We start from the raw sequence: 18,731 nt of genomic DNA, 5'->3' as shown, positions 1-18,731 counted from the left end.
TATTATAGACTAGTTATTTCATAGAGGGGTTGTCACGTTCGTGGTAATAATGTTCGGACCAAGATGCAGCGCGATATGGTTTCCACATCATTTATTAAAGTGAAAAAAATAAAGACACAAACAATGAACCATGACTAACGAGATGCTACGTGCACTAACTCAAAACAATATCCCATAACACACAGGTGGAAAAATGCTACTTAAGTATGATCCCCAATTAGAGACAACGATTGCCAGCTGCCTCTAATTGGGAATCATACCAAAACACCAACATAGAAAAAACAAACTAGACTAAACCCCTAGTCACGCCCTGACCTACTCTACCATAGAAAATAAAGGCTTTCTATGGTCAGGACGTGACAGTATCCCCCCCAAAGGTGCGTACTCCGACCACAAAACCTGAAACAAAGAGGGAGGGTTAGGGGGGGTGTCTAGTGTCGGTGGCGGCTCTGATGCGGGGCGAAGTACCCGCTCATCCGCCAGCATCTGGGGTGGCTCTGGTGCGGGATGAAGTACCCGCTCATCCGCCAGCATCTGGGGCGGCTCTGGTGCGGGATGAAGTACCCGCTCATCCGCCAGCATCGGGGGCGGCTCTGGTGCGGGACAAAGAACCCGCTCAGCTCTCGGATCCACCATCTTTGGTGGTGGCTCTGGTGTGGTCCGAAGAACCCGCTCATCCTGCGGATCCAGCCATGGACGCAGGCTGAACACTGTACCTGGACTGGACCTCGGTGCAGAAGAAGACTCCTGCCACACTGGACGCCATGTCTAGACTGGGCATCAAGGCAGAGAAGGGCTCCTGCCATGGAGCTGGACTGGACGCCGTGTTCGGACTGGACATCGGCGCAGAGGAAGGCTCCTGCCTTGAAGCTGGACTGGACGCCGTGCTCGGACTGGGCATCGGAGCAGAGGAAAACGCCGGCCATGGAGCTGGAGGTTCCGGACCGTTGACCGTCGCAGGAGGTTCCGGGCCGTGGACCGTCGGAGGTTCCGGACCGGGAACCGTCGCCGGAAGCTCTGGACCGGGAACCGTCGCAGGAAGCCTGGTGCGTGGGGCCGGCACTGGTGGTACCGGACTGGTGACACGCACCTCAGGGCGAGCTCGAGGAGGCGCACTGGAGGCCTGATGCGTGGGGCCGGTACAGGTGGCACCGGGCTGGTGACACGCACCTCAGGGTGAGTGCGGGGAGCCGGCACAGGATGTACTGGACTGGGGACATGCACTTCAGGGAGAGTGTGAGGAGGAGGCACAGGACATACTGGGCTGTGGAGGCGCACTGGAGACCTGGTGCGTAGAGCTGGCACAGATGGTGCCGGAACAATGACACACTCCGCACGGTGAGTGCGGGAAGCTAGCACAGGACGTACTGGGCTGTGGAGGCGCACTGAAGACCTGGTGCGTAGAACCGGCACAGATGGTGCCGGAACGATGACACACTTCGCACGGTGAGTGCGAGGAGCAGGCATAGGACATACTGGGCTGTGAAGGCGCACTGGAGACCTGGTGCGTATAGCCGGCATCAATAGTACCGGAACTTTAACACACTTTGCACGGTGAGTTGGCACAGAAGGTACCGGGCTGTGAAGGAGCACTGGAGACTTGGTGCGTGGACTGGCACATATGGTTGCGTGGACTGGCACATATGGTGCCGGGCTGAGAAAGCACTTTCAACGCGCCTGCACTGCAGCATACTCCTTTCCACAACCTCTCTCCGGTATCTCTCATTACCTTCTTCATTCATCTCCCACACAGGCTCTGGCTCACTACCCGGTTCCGCCGACCACCCCTTGTGACCCCCCCCCAAAGAAAATATTGGGGTTGTCCTTGGGCTTTCTGTGGCCGCGAACCCCGGCATCGTCGCTGTCCTCCCTTCTCTCCCTGCGTCTGCTTCCACGGAAGGCTTTCATCTCCAGCCATAATTTCCTCACAAGTCCAGAATGTCTTATCCTCCTGGGCACGCTGCCTGGTCCTGTTTTGATGGAATATTCTGTCACGTTCGTTGTAATAATGACCAAGACGCAGTGCGATATGGTTTCCTCATAATTTATTAAAGTGAAAACTTTAGAACAAACCAAAATAAAGAAACAAACAATGAACCGAGACTAACAAGATGCTATGTGCACTATCTCAAACAATATCCCATAACACACAGGTGGAAAAATGCTACTTAAGTCTGAACCCCAATTAGAGACAGCGATAGCCAACTGCCTCTAATTAGGAATCATACCAAAACACCAACATAGAAAAAACAAACTAGAACCCCACATAGAAAATATAAACTAGACTAAACCCCTAGTCACGCCCTGACCTACTCTACCATAGAAAATAAAAGCTTTCTATGGTCAGGACGTGACAAGGGTGTTTGAAGACATAATATTCAAAGTCGATGAATTTGGTTATTAACATGATGGCCTCAGTTTTTGCGAGGGAGGGAGGCCTCCATAAATGCACAAAAAGATAAATCAACTTCAGCACCATGGACAGCGCCTGCACACATTCGAGTCGAGATTTCTGATATGTTTTGTTGTGACCATACACATATAATCTATAGAAGTGGCTTAGAGCCTCTAACTCTGACAATTTGACTGGTAAAAGCATGTGTACACTCGCTATGGCTGACCTGGTATTGTGATAAAATAAATGGTAATTTTGAATGTTCTATCAACTGATGCTGGAATGCCATGGTCATGTAGAATATGCATTCAAATTATGCTAAATGAATGCATTTCTTGTAATGATTGATGGAAATGGCTGCCAGACAACTCGAAAAAGTCTGAAAAAGCTACTAAAGATTGCAAAAAATATTTTTGGGAGCTCATCGCCAAATGGGGAAACACAGCAGACACTAGCTACACCTGACAACGATGGAGATAATCTGGACAACGCTGACAAGAATCTTGATGTGCCTCAAGGCCATAGGCCTACTGGTGTGGTTCAGATGTCCAAGACATTCTCCGTGGTGATTTTCTCTGTCTGTTCTTGGCATCCTCCTCCTTCAACTTTTTACAGACCATGAGACTGAAGGGTCAACTGAAGATCTCTGAAGAACTCCTCACTGATATTTCTGTAGAATTGGACAAATGTGGACAGGTGCTTCCCAAGTCCATACAGAGACTTCAGTCTGAACCGCCACCATCCGCTACACCTACCAAGCCTATCCAGACTGAACCACCACCATCCACCACACCTACCAAGCCGATCCAGACTGAACCACCATGCCTACCACTACCACAGGAGTCCCAATGCCAACCACTGTTGAGACACCGTGGAGCCGTGAACTTTACATGAACCTTTCAAGAAAGCCTGGAGTAGTGCCCGAAAGTATGTGGAAGTGGATAATCATGGAGCTGATTTGATGCCATATAAAGCCAACGCTCCTTATTCGCTTCTTCTCTCTGAGAAATCCGCCTTTTCCGTAGAGGAAGGAGAAAAAGGTGCAGATGCACAATTTAGCTGTCCGTGTTTAACTTTGACACCAGCCATCAAAGAGCGAACATACAGTCCCAGTTAAAAGTTTGGACATTCTACATTGTAGAATAATAGTGAAGACATCAAAACTATGAAATAACACATATGGGATCATGTAGTAACCAAAAAAGTGTTAAACAAACCAAAATATATTTTATATTTGACATTCTTCAAAGTAGTCATCTTTTGCCTTGATGACAGCTATGCACACTCTTGGCATTCGCTCAACCAGCTTCATGAGGTAGTCACCTGGAATGTATTTCAATTAACAGGTGTGCCTTGTTAAAAGTTCATTTATGGAATTTCTTTCCGGGATCGGACCCTTTTTTTCAATTTTCATCTAAAATGACATACCCAAATCTAACTGCCTGTAGTTCAGGACCTGAAGCAAGAATATGCATACCATTTGAAAGGAAACACTTTGAAGTTTGAGGAAATGTGAAATTAATGTCGGAGAATATAACACATTAGATCTGGTAAAAGATAATACAAAAAAAAAACATGCGTTTTCTATTTTTCCCCCATCATCTTTGAAATACAAGAGAAAGGCCATTATATCACTTAGGGGTCGAGGCGCAATTTAGACTTTGGGCACTAGATGGCAGCAGTGTATATGCAAAGATGTAGACTGATCCAATGAACCATTGCATTACTGTTCAAAATGTATCAAGTGTGCCCAAATGTGCCGAATTCGTCAATTGATGCATTTGCAAGTACATAAAAATAGAGAACTTACAAAAATGATATGGTAATAAAAATTGTACGTTTTTACACACTCCCGGGAATATCATAAATTATGGATAATTAGCTTCCCTACAGAAAAGACACTAACCTTCACACATCTAAACACTAACCTTCACACATCTAACCTTCACACAGCAGGGGTTCAAACTGTAGAACCCAGTTCCTACATTTGATTAGAACAATTGATTTTATCAAACAAAACTATGCTACATTTTATCTATGGGACCCTCAGGTTGACAAATCAGAGCAAGATTAATAAATGTAAGTACATTATTTACCTTCAGAGGTGAATGTATCAAACCAGTTGTTGTGATAAGTGTTTTGTTGTTGTGCACTCCACACAAACAATAGCATGGTATTATTTCACTGTAATAGCTACTGTAAATTGGAGAGTGCAGTTAGACTAACAAGAATTTAAGCGTTCTACCCATATAAGACATGTCTATGTCCTGGGAAATGTTCTTGTTACTTACAATGCCATGCTAATCACATTAGCGCACATTAGCTCAACCGTCCCGCAGGGGGGACACGGATCCCGTAGAGGTTTTAATGCATTTGAGCCAATCCATTGTGTTGTGACAAGGTAGGGTTGGTATACAGAAGATAGCCCTCTTTGGTAAAAGGCCAAGTCGATATCATGTCAAGAACAGCTCAAATAAGCAAAGAGAAACTTTAAGACACAAGACATTACTTTAAGACATGAAGGTCAGTCAGTACAGAAGATTTCAAGAAATGTGAAAGTGCAGTCACTATGATGAAACTGGCACTCATGAGGACCGCCACAGGAAGGGAAGACCCAGAGTTACCTCTGCTGCAGAGGGTAAGTTCATGAGAGTTACCAGCCTCAGAAATTGCAGCCCAAATGAATGCTTCACAGAGTTCAAGTAAACAGACACATCTCAACATCAACTGTTCAGAGGAGTCTGCATGAATCAGGCCTTCATGGTTGAATTGCTGCAAAGAAACCACTACTAAAGGACACCAATAAGAAGAAGAGACTTGCTTGGGCCAATACTTGAACATCAGACAGATGAAAATCTATCCTTTTGGTCAGAGTTTTGGTTACAACATAACTTTTGTTACGTGTCTTTGAGAGACGCAGAGTAGGTGAACGGATTATCTCTGCGTGTGTGGTTCCCACCGTGAAGCACGGAGGAGGCGGTGTGATGGTGATTTGGTGGTGACACTGTCAGTGATTTATTTAGAATTCAAGGCACACTTAACCTGCATGGCCACCACAGCATTCTGCAGCGATACGCCATCCCATGTGGTTTGCGCTTATTGGGACTATCATTTGTCTTTCAACAGGACAATGACCCAACACACCTCCAGTCTGTGTATGACCATGAAGGAGAGTGATGGAGCATTGCCTCAGATGGCCTGGCCTCCACAATCACCCTACCTCAACCCAATTGAGATGGTTTGGGATGAGTTGGACCGCAGAGTGAAGGAAAAACAGCCAACAAGTGCTCAACATATGTGGGAACTCCTTCAAGATTGTTGGAAAAGCATTCCAGGTGAAGCTGGTTGAGAGAATGACAAGAGTGTGCAAAGCAGTCATCAAGGCAAAGGGTGGCTACTTTGAAGAATATCAAAACTAAAATATATTTGGATTTGTTTACTACACGATTCCATATGTGTTATTTCATAGTTTTGATATCTTCACTATTATTCTACAATGTAGAAAATAGTAAAAATAAAGAAAAACCCTGGAAATAGTAGGTGTTTCCAAACTCTTGACTTGTACTGTATGTCCAGCTATCCTTCGGGTCCAGTATACACGGCTGCTCTGCAGGAGCGATGTTGGACACTTTGGTCAGAGGAGACATTTCTGAGACCATTCCCCCTTATGATGGATTCTACTGCATTGGTTTGAACAATATGGGACAAATTATTGTCTACGAGGAATCCCATCAGGATTCCGTCCACATAGATTCCAATATCAGCCATTGGAATCTATGTGGACGAGGAATCCTGACCCTCACCATGGTCAGATGTCTTTCTACGATGCGCACAGCCAACAACACCTTTACACTACCGTCTTCTCAAGAAAAGGGAAAATAGGTTTTCTTTGACATCATCATTTTTAGTTTTTCACAAAGGTATCTTCAGAAAGTGTTAAACAGGATGGGTCAGTGAAAATGGTGGAGCTCATTGGTTGAAGGTTCTTGTTGATTGCATGGAAGTAATTTTGGTTCTTTTTTTACAATGAAAGTTGTACTACTTCGGGGCGGCAGGGTAGCCTAGTGGTTAGAGCGTTTGACTAGTAACCGGAAGGTTGCAAGTACAAATCCCCGAGCTGACACGGTACAAATCTGTCGTTCTGCCCCTGAACAGGCAGTTAACCCACTGTTCCTAGGCCGTCATTGAAAATAAGAATTTGTTCTTAACTGATTTGCCTAGTTAAATAAAGGTTAAAAAAACAACAACAAAAAAACTAACTATACTACATATAAGACTGGCTATAATAGTCAGGCTGGTTCCCAGACTTGCCCTCTACAAGATCATCAGCAGACTCCATCACCATCATCCTCTGACCAGTTATCTCCACTCAAGCCATGAACTGACCCTCTTCATCTTCAGAGGATACAGCTTTCAAGGACTTGGCCTCTATTGGTTGACATGTCATGATGCTGTATATTGCTTGTTTGATTTTTGCTCTATGAAAAACGCTATAGAAATGCAATTTATTATTATTATTCATATTAAATGTGGGTCTTTCTAAAAGTTAGGGTGCCAGTGATGATATTGGAGGCCATCTAAACTTTGCCAGGCAATAAATATGGATATAACATTTTATGCAATCACATCTTAGATAGAGATCAGGAACAAGCTAATTTTCTGATTGAGATTCAATCTACTTGGCGTTTTACAGCATCTACAGGACCAGTTTTATTACTGTGGTTTAAAATATACCACCAATTTAGAAAAGAGCTAGCTATGGCTACAGGAGAGAAAATGGTAAAGAGGGAGCAGGAGTTGACTTACAATCCACATCACACAATGTTGTATCTTTGTATAGTTTCCAGATATAGGGCCTAATGTATTTTCAATAGATCTGATATGGAGTCTAGCCTGAAGATATTGGGGAATATGTCTAATAAATAGCCTACCTGGAATGATTAATGCACCTCTGCACTACAATGTATGTAAAGCAACTACTGCAGCCTAGTACATGGTCAAATGTTTTCATGAAGGCCTAGGTTGTTGTGGATACCCCACAAATAGGTCCAATTCACGAGATAATATTCAGACTTTACAATTATGATACTATATCAGAGATTGTATAGAATCTCTGACTATTACCTAGATGCAAATGTTTGGTTCTAGATGCTTGGACGTCACATTACTGTAGTTTTGTTAAGCCAATATCGATCTAGTGGTTCACAGTGCCCTCATCTGTCCAGAGCTTCCACTGCATCTTCACACAAAGGATACACCCCCATGTCATGCTGTAACCCTGGCTGCAACCAGCAGAAGTTGATTTAAAATATATTTTGTTACATTTTAACAGTAACTATTCAACTGAAAACAGCATGGCTAGCCACACATTTATGTTAGCTCACACAACACATGGTATGGACATGTTAAGCGTTGCTAGTCGCCTAAATGTATTTAGATGAATGTAGTTCTGTCCTTAAGATTCAGAGTTTAATAGTCACCTGTACATGGTTGCAGGTGTGATTGCAGGGTACAGTGAACACCTTGTAGGACTCTGTGAAATAAAACAACGGAAATGGTAACAGAAAAACAACACAAATATAAATAGCGCTATATGCATCATAACTGTAGCAGTGATTAATAAATACATGTCAATAGGGGTGGAACAAGAGCAAAGACTGTTTAGAGGGTGTGGGGGAATGACCAAAGCGGGAGCAACATGACCATTGAGGGGGGTTTGAGGACCAAGCTGTCCTTGTCTATGTTCTGTATTAGCCTATGTCATATACTTTTATGTTTTGTGTGTAGACCCCATGAAGAGTAGCTGCTGCTTTAGCAACAGCTAACGGGGATTCTAATAAAATAGTAATACTAGAGGAAGAGGCGAAGCTAGAAGGTTTATTCCGCACCAAAACCGTATGGAGCTCAATAATTGCTGAATTTGGTCAACACTTATTTTATTGCTAATTTGCTACGTGCGACTTATTTGGTCGAATAGAAGTGTTAAAATAATTTGGTTGTTACGAGTGTACTTATAAGTGCACGGCAACTATCTGCCCGCTCATTTGCTAGAATGTTCCCATCTGGGTTGGCGACCCCCCCCCCCCTGGGTTGTGCCGTGGCGGAGATCTTTGTGGGTCATACTCGGCCTTGTCTCAAGATGGTAAGTTGGTGGTTGAAGATATCCCTCTAGTGGTGTGGGGGCTGTGCTTTGGCAAAGTGGGTGGGGTTAGATCCTTCCTGTTTGGCCCTGTCCGGGGGTGTCCTCGGATGGGGCCACAGTGTCTCCTGACCCCTCCTGTCTCAGCCTCCAGTATTTATGCTGCAGTAGTTTATGTGTCGGGGGGCTAGGGTCAGTTTGTTATATCTGGAGTACTTCTCCTGTCCTATCCGGTGTCCTGTGTGAATTTAAGTATGCTCTCTCTAATTCTCTCTTTCGTTCTCTCTCTCGAAGGACCATGCCTCAGGACTACCTGACATGATGACTCCTTGCTGTCCCCAGTCCACCTGGCCGTGCTGCTGCTCCAGTTTCAACTGTTCTGCCTGTGATTATTATTATTTGACCATGCTGGTCATTTATTTATTATTATTATTTGACCATGCTGGTCATTTATGAACATCTTGGCCATGTTCTGTTATACTCTCCACCCGGCACAGCCAGAAGAGGACTGCCCCCCCCCCCACCCACATAGCCTGGTTCCTCTCTAGGTTTCTTCCTAGGTTTTGGCCTTTCTAGGGAGTTTTTCCTAGCCACCGTGCTTCTACACCTGCATTGCTTGTTGTTTGGGGTTTTAGGCTGGGTTTCTTTACAGCACTTTGAGATATCAGCTGATGTACGAAGGGCTATATAAATAAATTTGATTTGGTCGCGCCTCCACCGCCTGCCTTCCGACTTTGTGGATAACATCTCCCATTGTTAGGTCGGAGACACTAGCATCTCGTCATTATATCGACAATCTAATACTAAAGCTTGAACAAGGACGTGCCGAACACCCCGAAAACAAACATAGTAAAACTGAAGTCAGAGATTACCAAAGTCCCAGTTGTTTAAAGCCGCATTAGTTTTAGCCAACCTGTGTGTACTCTGGTTTAACCATGTGATGAATAGATTCCACGATTCGGATTTGAGCGAGTTCCCGACACTTAACGCGTTCAAACAACTCGGGAATCTTAGACTTCCAACTTTAGTGCGTTCAAGACAACTGGGAACTCGGGAGTGAAACGAGCTCCGCCTGGGAAAAATCGTTCTGGACGGTCATCCAACTCGGAATTTCAGGTCGGAAACTCGGGCATACTGAAGATCACGGAAGTCATGATTTGACCTCGTTTAAAATCGAGTTCCTAGTTGTCATGAAAGCACCAACTGTGTCACCCCTTTGCCTGCTGAAATCTAGTACCTACTAGCACTTGAACGCTGAAGCACTGGCATTGTTTGTCCCACTCCGCTCGTCGTAGCTTAATACTCTGTCGCTCATTTTGCTCCACGTCGACTGCACATGCGCACTACACTGGTCACCTGCAAGAAGAGACGAGTGACCAGGAATAATACTAAATACAGGAATTACATTACAATAAAATACATTTCGCTTGGAAGTAACAACATCTGGATGAAAAGATGTTCAAGAAACTAAAGCAGCAAAAGATAAATGAGGAGCAATTGCCGCAACGGAATGCGCAGTCACCGCAACAGGCCCAGGTTGGTTTACGAGTTGTCAAACTCAGCTGTTCGAACTAACATGTCATGGTAGCTAGGGCAGAAAGGAGTATTTTGATTTGCCTAGCTAGCTAGATAACTATCGCGCTAGGCTAGTTGGTTTGCTACCTTAACGTGTTCGCTAAAACACAACAACCATAGCCAAATTCAGATGTCTATCGTCCCACTATTCTACAAAACGACTAATTTGCTAGCTGCTCAGAACCGAAAGTGTGGCGATTCCATCAAATCACGCCAATTCGATACATTTACGACCAGAAGTGACTCCTTTCGTTGCAGGTTAGAAGAATGCCTAATTATCCTAATCTGCTGCGTAATACCGCGTTAAAAACAACTGGGTACTCGGAAATCTCAGACTTCAGTGTGTTCAAGTCAACTGGGAACATGGACAAAAACGAGCTCGGACTGGGAAAATTCGTTTGAAAGGTCCTCCAACTTGGAATTCCAACTCTGGCATCTTTCTAGAGTTCTGACCTGAAAATCGCTGACGTCACGATTATCCGAGTTCCCAGTTGTCTTGAAAGCACCATATGTTCTTTTAACCACTAAAGTATAATAAGAACTCCTAACCTGCTACAAAACAGGTTCTCATTTGGAGAGTGAAGTCCTGTGTAGGTGTTTGAGCAACACTTGGCTGTGACATGAGCAGAGAGGAATGGAAAGGTAGCTAGGGGGGTTTAGGAGTTGAGGATGGGATGAAGTGGAGTGGTAAAAGGTGGAGGTAGAGTAGTGAGAGTAAAGGTTAAGAAGAAGATGAAGCCTGAGGAGCCTTTGCAGGTCTTGTCGGGGGAGAGTAGTGATGAGCGAGGTTCGGTTTTCAGTGTTGTACTGAGAAGTGGAGTTCAAGGTTTTGGTGAAATTGAATGATGAGGGTAGAGTCATGGCGGTCTGATCGCGTTGGCTTGCTTCTGAAGCTAAGCAGGGTTGGTCCTGGTCAGTCCCTGGATGGGAGACCAGATGCTGCTGGAAGTGGTGTTGGAGGGCCAGTAGGAGACACTCTTTCCTCTGGTCTAAAAAATATCCCAATGCCCCAGGGCAGTGATCGGGGACACTGCCCTGTGTAGGGTGCCGTCTTTCGGATGGGTCTCTTAAACGGGTGTCCTGACTCTCTGAGGTCATTAAAAATCCCATGGTACTTATCGTAAGAGTAGGGGTGTTAACCCTGGTGTCCTGGCTGAATTCCCAATCTGGCCCTCAAACCATCATGGTCACCTAATAATCCCCAGTTTACGATTGGCTCATTCATCCCCCTCCGCCCCCTGTAACTATTCCCCAGGTCATTGCTGTAAATGAGAACGTGTTCTCAGTCAACCTACCTGGTAAAATAATGGTTACATTTTTTTTTAAAGGACAGGTGTCTGCTAAAGTTCTTTGTGATGGAAATTTGGTGGTGTGTATCAATGTTTAACAGTATGGGAAGGCGCTCAAACTCAAGCAGGTATGTAAACGTGCGGTGGATAGTAGCATGCCGGATCAAACTGGACGGCAGTGGGTGACGGGAGTTATTACTGAATTTGTTAACGTGAAATATATAAAGGACCACTTGAAGGGAGGCTCTCTTAACATCTTACGGCTGAAATCCCGTTAACGGGATCGATTTGACAACAGCCAGTGAAAGTGCAGGGCGCCAAATTCAAACAACAGAAATCTCACAATTAAAATGATTCAAACATACAAGTATTATACACCATTTTAAAGATAAACTTGTTGTGAATCCCACCACAGTGTTCGATTTCAAAAGGGCTTTACGACGAAAGCATACCATGTCCGCACAGCCATTTTTCCAGCCAAAGAGAGGAGTCACAAAAAGCAGAAATAGGAAAATTAATCACTAACCTTTGATGATCTTCATCAGATGACACTCATAGGACTTCATGTTACACAATACATGTATGTTTTGTTCGATAAAGTTCATATTTATATCCAAAAATCTCTGTTTACATTGGCGCATTATGTTCAGTAATGTTTTGCTTCCAAAACATCCGGTGATTTTGCAGAGAGCCACGTCAATTTACATAAATGTTGATGAAAATACAAGCATTATACATGGAATTAAAGATATACTTCTCCTTAATGCAACCGCTGTGTCAGATTTCAAAAAAGCTTTACGGAGAAAGCACACCATGCAATAATCTGAGTACAGCGCTCAGAGACCAAAACAAGCCATACACATACCCACCATGTTGTGGAGTCAACAGAAGTCATAAATTGCATTATAAATATTCACTTACCTTTGATGATCTTCATCGGAATGCACTCCCAGGAATCCCAGTTCCACAATAAATGTTTGTTTTGTTCGATAAAGTCCATCATTTATGTCCAAATACCTCCTTTTTGTTTGCGTGTTTAGTTCACAAATCCAAATTCACAAGGCGCAGGCACTTAGTTTAGTTTTTGCCTGCCATATGAGTTCTGTTATACTCACAGACATCATTCAAACAGTTTTAGAAACTTCAGAGTGTTTTCTATCAAAATCTACTAATAATATGCATATCTTAGCTTTTGGGCCTGAGTAGCAGCTAGAGGTCGACCGATTATGATTTTTCAACGCCGATACCGATTTATTGGAGTACCAAAAAAAGAGCTGCTGCCGATTAATCGGTCGATTTTAAATAGAGTTTTAAACAATTATTACAAGTATATATTCACACACACACACACACACACACACACATTTATGTAATAATGTCAATTGCAACAATACTGAATGAACAATGAACACTTTTATTTTAACTTAATAATACATTTGGGCTTTTGGATGGGTGTTCTTAAGGTGATTCCATAGGTTGGTGGTATTTTTTTATTTAGCCATTGCTGACCCCATGCTTACATCTTTATCACAAATAAGACACCTTGCTTTCCCTGGTGCCAATTCCATGTAATAGTCCCACACTGGTGCTCTGCTTTTCTCTGCCATCTGTAAAACACACACACAGCTCTGAAGTGACAATGATACTGAAGAGTCTGCTTAGGAGACAAATACTCTCAACTGTTTGAATAAAAATAGAGTTTAAGTTACCTGTGATGAATGTTGAAAACAAAAACTGTCATTTCTATATGCAGGAAATCCTATTTTAATAATGGACATGGTAAGAATTGACTACCAAAGTGCGAGTCATAATTCCTATGACACCTTCTAGCAAAATCTGAAAAGCGGTTCCTTCATTCCATAGGATATTTTTAGATTAACTTAAAATAAGGTCTGTGTTTCGTGTAGGCTTACACCACCTTGCCAATTTTATAACTGTGTAGATATCCATAGGACAAGGTAACTCTGATCAATATTGGCTAAATATAAGCGAATATCATTTTTTTGTAGAGTGGATTTATGAAAATATGTTTACAAACGTAACCTTATCCTAGTGAGATTTACATGGGTATCAAAACGCCGAGGTGGTTTAAGCCTGCACCGAAACACAGACCTTATTTGAAGTAGATCAAGACATTCTCTATGGAAGACATGAACAGAGGCGGTTTAAGCCTGCACGAAACACAGACCTTATTTGAAGTAGATCAAGACATTCTCTATGAAAGACATGAGCAGAGGTGGTTTAAGCCTGCACGAAACACAGACCTTATTTGAAGTAGATCATGTCTTCCATAGAGAATGTCTTGAACGGTAAAATAACGAAGGAACCCCTTTCAAGTTCAGCCGCAAGTTATTACAGGAATTATAACGCGTCGACTATTTCTCTCTAAACCATATACCTTTGACTATTACGAGCCTGCTGCTGCCTACCACCCCTCAGTCAGACTGCTCTATCAAATATCAAATCATAGACTTAACTATAATAAACACACAGAAATACGAGCCTTAGGTCAAATCCGGAAACTATCACCTCGAAAACAAAACGTTTATTCCGTTCCGTATTTTATCTAACGGATAGCATCCATGAGTCTAAATATTCCTGTTACATTGCACAACCTTCAATGTTATGTCATAATTACGTAAAATTCTGGCAAATTAGTTCGCAAAGAGCCAGGCGGCCCAAACTGTTGCATATACCCTGACTCTGCGTGCAATGAACGCAAGAGAAGTGACACAATTTCACCTGGTTAATATTGCCTGCTAACCTGGATTTCTTTTAGCTAAATATGCAGGTTTAAAAATATATACTTGTGTATTGATTTTAAGAAAGGCATTGATGTTTATGGTTAAGTACACATTGGAGCATTGACAGTCGTTGATTGTTTTTTTTATAAGATAAGTTTAATGCTATCTAGCAACTTACCTTGGCTTACTGCATTCGCATAACAGGCAGGCTCCTTGTGAGGCAGGTGGTTAGAGCGTTGGACTAGTTAACTGTAAGGTTGCAAGATTGGATCCCCTGAGCTGACAAGGTAAAAATCTGTCGTTCTGCCTCGTTCCTAGGCCGTCATTGAAAAGAATGTGTTCTTAACTGACTTGCCTAGTTAAATAAAGATTAAATAAAGGCAAAATCGGCGCCCAAAACTACCGATTTCCGATTGTTATGAAAACTTGAAATCGGCCCTAATTAATCGGCCATTCCGATTAATCGGTCGACCTCTAATCCAAGCTACTCAATACTGCCCCCCAGCCATAAGAAGTTAATGAGGGAAAGCGCCTTCAGATGACACGAGATGGAAAGAAGGTGGATAGCCTGTCAGTGCTACTAAACTTTAAGGATCAGGTACTGCCAGAAAAACGTAGGATTAGTTATGAGTTATCATGTGCGAGCTTATGTTCCGAAACCATTGTGTTACAATAACTGTCAAAGGTTTGGGTATATGGCGACAGTGTGTATAGGAAAAACGAGATGAGAAGCAGTGAAGGTAGTTCACACAGAAACAAGCGGGGAACCTAAAAGAACAGGTATTCCAGGGCAGGTCGGGTTGCAGGTTGGGTGTGATGTAGTGAGCAGAATGGGGGAGAACACAAGACTGGTAGGAGACATGAGGAAGGTTGTTACATTTGTGACAGCAGCAATCAATTGCACATAAAAATTACAATCTAAGACTAAGAAGATTCCGATCATAGTGGAGCAGGCAGTGAAGTATCCTGGGATCACAGGACTGACATGGGAAAATGTACAGGATGACCTCAATAAGATTGAGAATCATTCTAGCCAGGAATCATTTATTGGTTAGTTGTCATTATGATGTTAATCCTTCAATGGAATGCCAGAAGTTTGATGGTTAATGGGCAGGAGTTCAAACAACAGTTTCTTGACGAGTTACCAGCCAAACCTGATGTGATATGTCTCCAGGAGACATAGCTGAAAGCTACTCTAGATGTTTTTAATACAAGGTTATGTTGAAGTCTGTAGAGATAGGGGATGAGTGGTGTGTGCTACCTTTATAAAGTGGGAGAGGGAGTTGAACAGGAGTATGTAGTGGTTGGGGGGGGGGAATATGCTCATAGTGTAATTTTACAACCCCTGTAAGAGAGTTGTTGGCCCTTGGGAATGTAGAAGGTCAAGATAGGAGATGGGTAATGTGGTGTGGGTATTTTAATGCTCATAGTACGCTCTGGGGAAGGGTACGGATAGATGTAGATGGACAAGTGTTGGAGGAACTACTTGATGAGAAAGGGCTTGAGTCTTAATAACGGCCAGGGAACCCAGTAACTGGAAATGAATCTGCTCTGGATCTTACTCTGATCTCAAGTTCAATGGCAGGTAGATGTAGTTAGGAGGTTTTGGAGGAATCTACAGGGGGTAGTGATCATTATCCTATCATGTGTACTGTGGGAACGAGGGTGGAAAATTCAGTAGGACATTCCATTTTTTTAATTGAACCTTTATTTAACTAGGCAAGTCAGTTAAGAACAAATACTTATTTACAATGAAGGCCTACACCGGCCAAACCCGGACGACGCTGGGCCAATTGTGTGCCGCTCTATGGGACTCCCAATCATGGCCGGTTGTGATACAGCCTGGATTCGAAACAGGGTCTCTGTAGTGAAACCTCTAGCACTGAGATGCAGTGCCTTAGTCCGCTGCATCACTCAGGAGCACAAATGGATTGGATTGAGGAGATGGATATTTGGGAAAGCGGAGTGGGGTCAGTTTCAGGACTTGAGTGAACAGGAGCTGTCTCAGGTTGATCTCAATTCAGGTATAGAAACAGTGAATGATAGAGTAAGAGGTGCTATAGGAGGGGCTGCAAGCCAAGTGATTCCTATGGGAACAGTAGGGCGAAAGAGTAACTCAGTTCCCTGGTGGACTGAGGAGTGTAGAGGAGCTGTGAAAGGTAGGAAGCGGGCTTTCAGAATGTTGAAAAGGTCCCATAATTTCCAGCACCGGATTCAGTGTAAACAAGCACAAGCAGTAGTAAGGATGATCATTAGGACAGCTAAGAGGTAGGACCACTCCTGTAGGAGAGGTTTAGGGGGTGATTTAGAAGATGAGTAGGGTCAGATGAGATTAGGATCTCCCTGTGCTGAAAAGTGGGGAGATGGTTGCAGTGAGAGAGAGGCAGATGGTAGAGATGTTAGCCCAGGCATTTGTGAAGGTGCACAGCTCAAATAATCTGACAGAAGAGGGGCAGCGTGGGAGAGAGAGGAGGAGGAGAATATCTGGAGGTCCTGAATCAGAGAGCGATGGTGGAGGATGCATTGAATACCCCTTTTTATGTGGGCTAAGATGAAGAGAACTTTAGCTAAAGCTGGGGTAGCATCTCCTGGGATGAGGAGATGTTACATCATGATGGTTCGTCTCAGTGACACTGCAATGGCGAAAGTATTGTGCCTTTACAGTAAGGTGATGCAGGAAGTGAAACTGCCTGGAAGTTGGAAGCAGGCTGTAGTGGCGCCGATATGGAAACCTGGGAAAAACTCTACTAGTCCTTCAAGCTATAGGCCGATAGCATTCACATCTCATGTATGGAAACATATGGAAAGGATGTTAACAGAAAGGCTGATTTACTTTCGGGAGAGTAGAGGACTAATGTCACCAGACTAAAGTGGGTTCAGAAAAGGCAGGGGAACGATGGATCTTGTACTGTGCCTTGAGTCAGTCATACGGAAGGCACAGGCAAATATGGGGGTGGTAGCTGTTTCCTTTGATGTACAGAAGGCCTGATATGATGTGGAAGGATGTCAGGGGGGTTGATGGAAAGGTTTTCAACTGGATAAGGGATTTTTCTTTTGGCCGGTCAATAGAAGTGAGGGTGCGGAGCTCTTTGTCAGAAAGCGGTAGAGGTAGAGGTAGATAATGGTAGCCCCCAGGGAACTGTCATTAGTCCTTTGTTCTCTATTATGATTGACAATGTGTTATCCTAGGTGAGACCTGATATTGGGAGATCATTGTTTGCGGATGACGGGGCACTGTGGAAGAGGGAGAAATATTACCCATACAGCCAGGAAAGTTCAAGAAGCTATTAGTGAAGTTGATCAGTGGTCCCTCAGGTGGGGCTTTGAATTTTCAGTTGAGAAACCACCGGGGGGTTTTTGTACATGAATGTTGGGGAGGAAATATACTTGAAGCTGTATGGAAGGAATCTGGAGAGAGTGGGAGGGTTTAGGTTGCTGGGGGTCTGGTTTGACACTCAAATGACATGGACAGAGCATATTAATAACAGTAGTTCTCAAAGGAAAGACAATATTGAATGTGATGCGTTGCCTGTCAGGAATGGAGTGGGGGGCAGATAGAATGGTGTTAAATGCTTTATATAGTGCTGTTAATGTCATCACTGGATTATGGAAGTGTAGCATATGGATCAGCAGCTCAGACATCTTTAAAAGGTTAAAAAAAAGGAAGAAAAAAGAAGCTAGATGTAATCCAGGGCCAAGCCCAAAGAATATGTTGTGGGGCACTCAGGACCTCCCCGGTGGCAGCGATGCAGGTAGAGTTGAGAGAGTTGTCGTTAAAGTTAAGACAACTAACCATGACATATTGGGTAAATATACAAGGACATAAGGTTACACATCCAAATAAAAGGTACTCCTATGGTGCTGGGAACACTAACAAAATCCGAATCCAAGTTTTGGGTGGATAGTCATTGGCATGGCTAGAGAGATGGGGTTGTTTGGGAGGGAGTTTAGCCTTTCTGTGGTTCTTCCTGCTATCCCACCTTGGTTGCTCCCTCAGCCAGCGATATATTTAGGATTGCTTGAGAAGGTAAGAGCTATTGAGGAAAGAGTAGATTTGGTTCTAAGTGAACAGTTTAAGAACACAATACTATGCTTTCTTGAATATATTCACATATGGATCTAAGGACCCCAAACAGCTTTTAGTGTTCCTGAGTTTAAGGTGGCAGTGACAAAAAGCAACGGATCATTTATCTGTTTACACAATGGAGTTGATGACCATAATCTTGGCTGCAGAGTGGTGGTGGTGGGGGTGAGGCCAGGCAGGGTACTTATCTGCTCTGATTCCCGATGAGCTTTAAATCATTTGTGTCTCGGAGAAGACAGATGTATTGTATGAGGTTTTGCAGTGCTTGTATAGGGTAAAACAGATGGGGATATTTGTGATGTTCCTCTGGGTACTAGCTCATGTGGGAGTATAATTATTATTTCTTATTTTGTTGATATATATGTTTTTAAACATAACCTTTGTTTAACTAGGCAATTCAGTTAAAAACAAATTAGTATTTTTAATATTGCCAAGCAGGTTCTTAAACATCCTAATATTGAGATGGAATTGTCAGTCAGTAAAGCAGAAGCCAAGGGGTTGGTTA

The 18,731-nt window shown here is 43.5% G+C and overlaps 1 protein-coding gene across 4 annotated transcripts in view; it reads left to right on the top strand.

Annotated features, from left to right (window-relative positions):
* Nucleotides 1–9,867: 9,867 nt before the first annotated feature.
* golga4 (golgin A4) overlaps nt 9,868–18,731 on the top strand; it is a 58,107-nt gene continuing 49,243 nt past the window's right edge. For 3 of the 4 annotated variants that reach the window (XM_065002565.1, XM_065002564.1, XM_065002563.1), the window contains exon 1: nt 9,868–10,070. In XM_065002565.1, the coding sequence (XP_064858637.1) occupies nt 9,990–10,070 (81 nt within the window). In that variant the 5' untranslated portion in view covers nt 9,868–9,989. The remainder of the gene's footprint in view (nt 10,071–18,731) is intronic. The other variant, XM_029685348.2, reaches the window with a different exon arrangement.

This window comes from Oncorhynchus nerka, linkage group LG16 (assembly GCF_034236695.1).
Source record: "Oncorhynchus nerka isolate Pitt River linkage group LG16, Oner_Uvic_2.0, whole genome shotgun sequence".
Lineage (NCBI taxonomy): Eukaryota > Metazoa > Chordata > Actinopteri > Salmoniformes > Salmonidae > Oncorhynchus > Oncorhynchus nerka.
The sequence above is the reverse complement of the archived record's forward strand: the minus strand, read 5'-3'. Positions and strand labels throughout refer to the sequence as shown.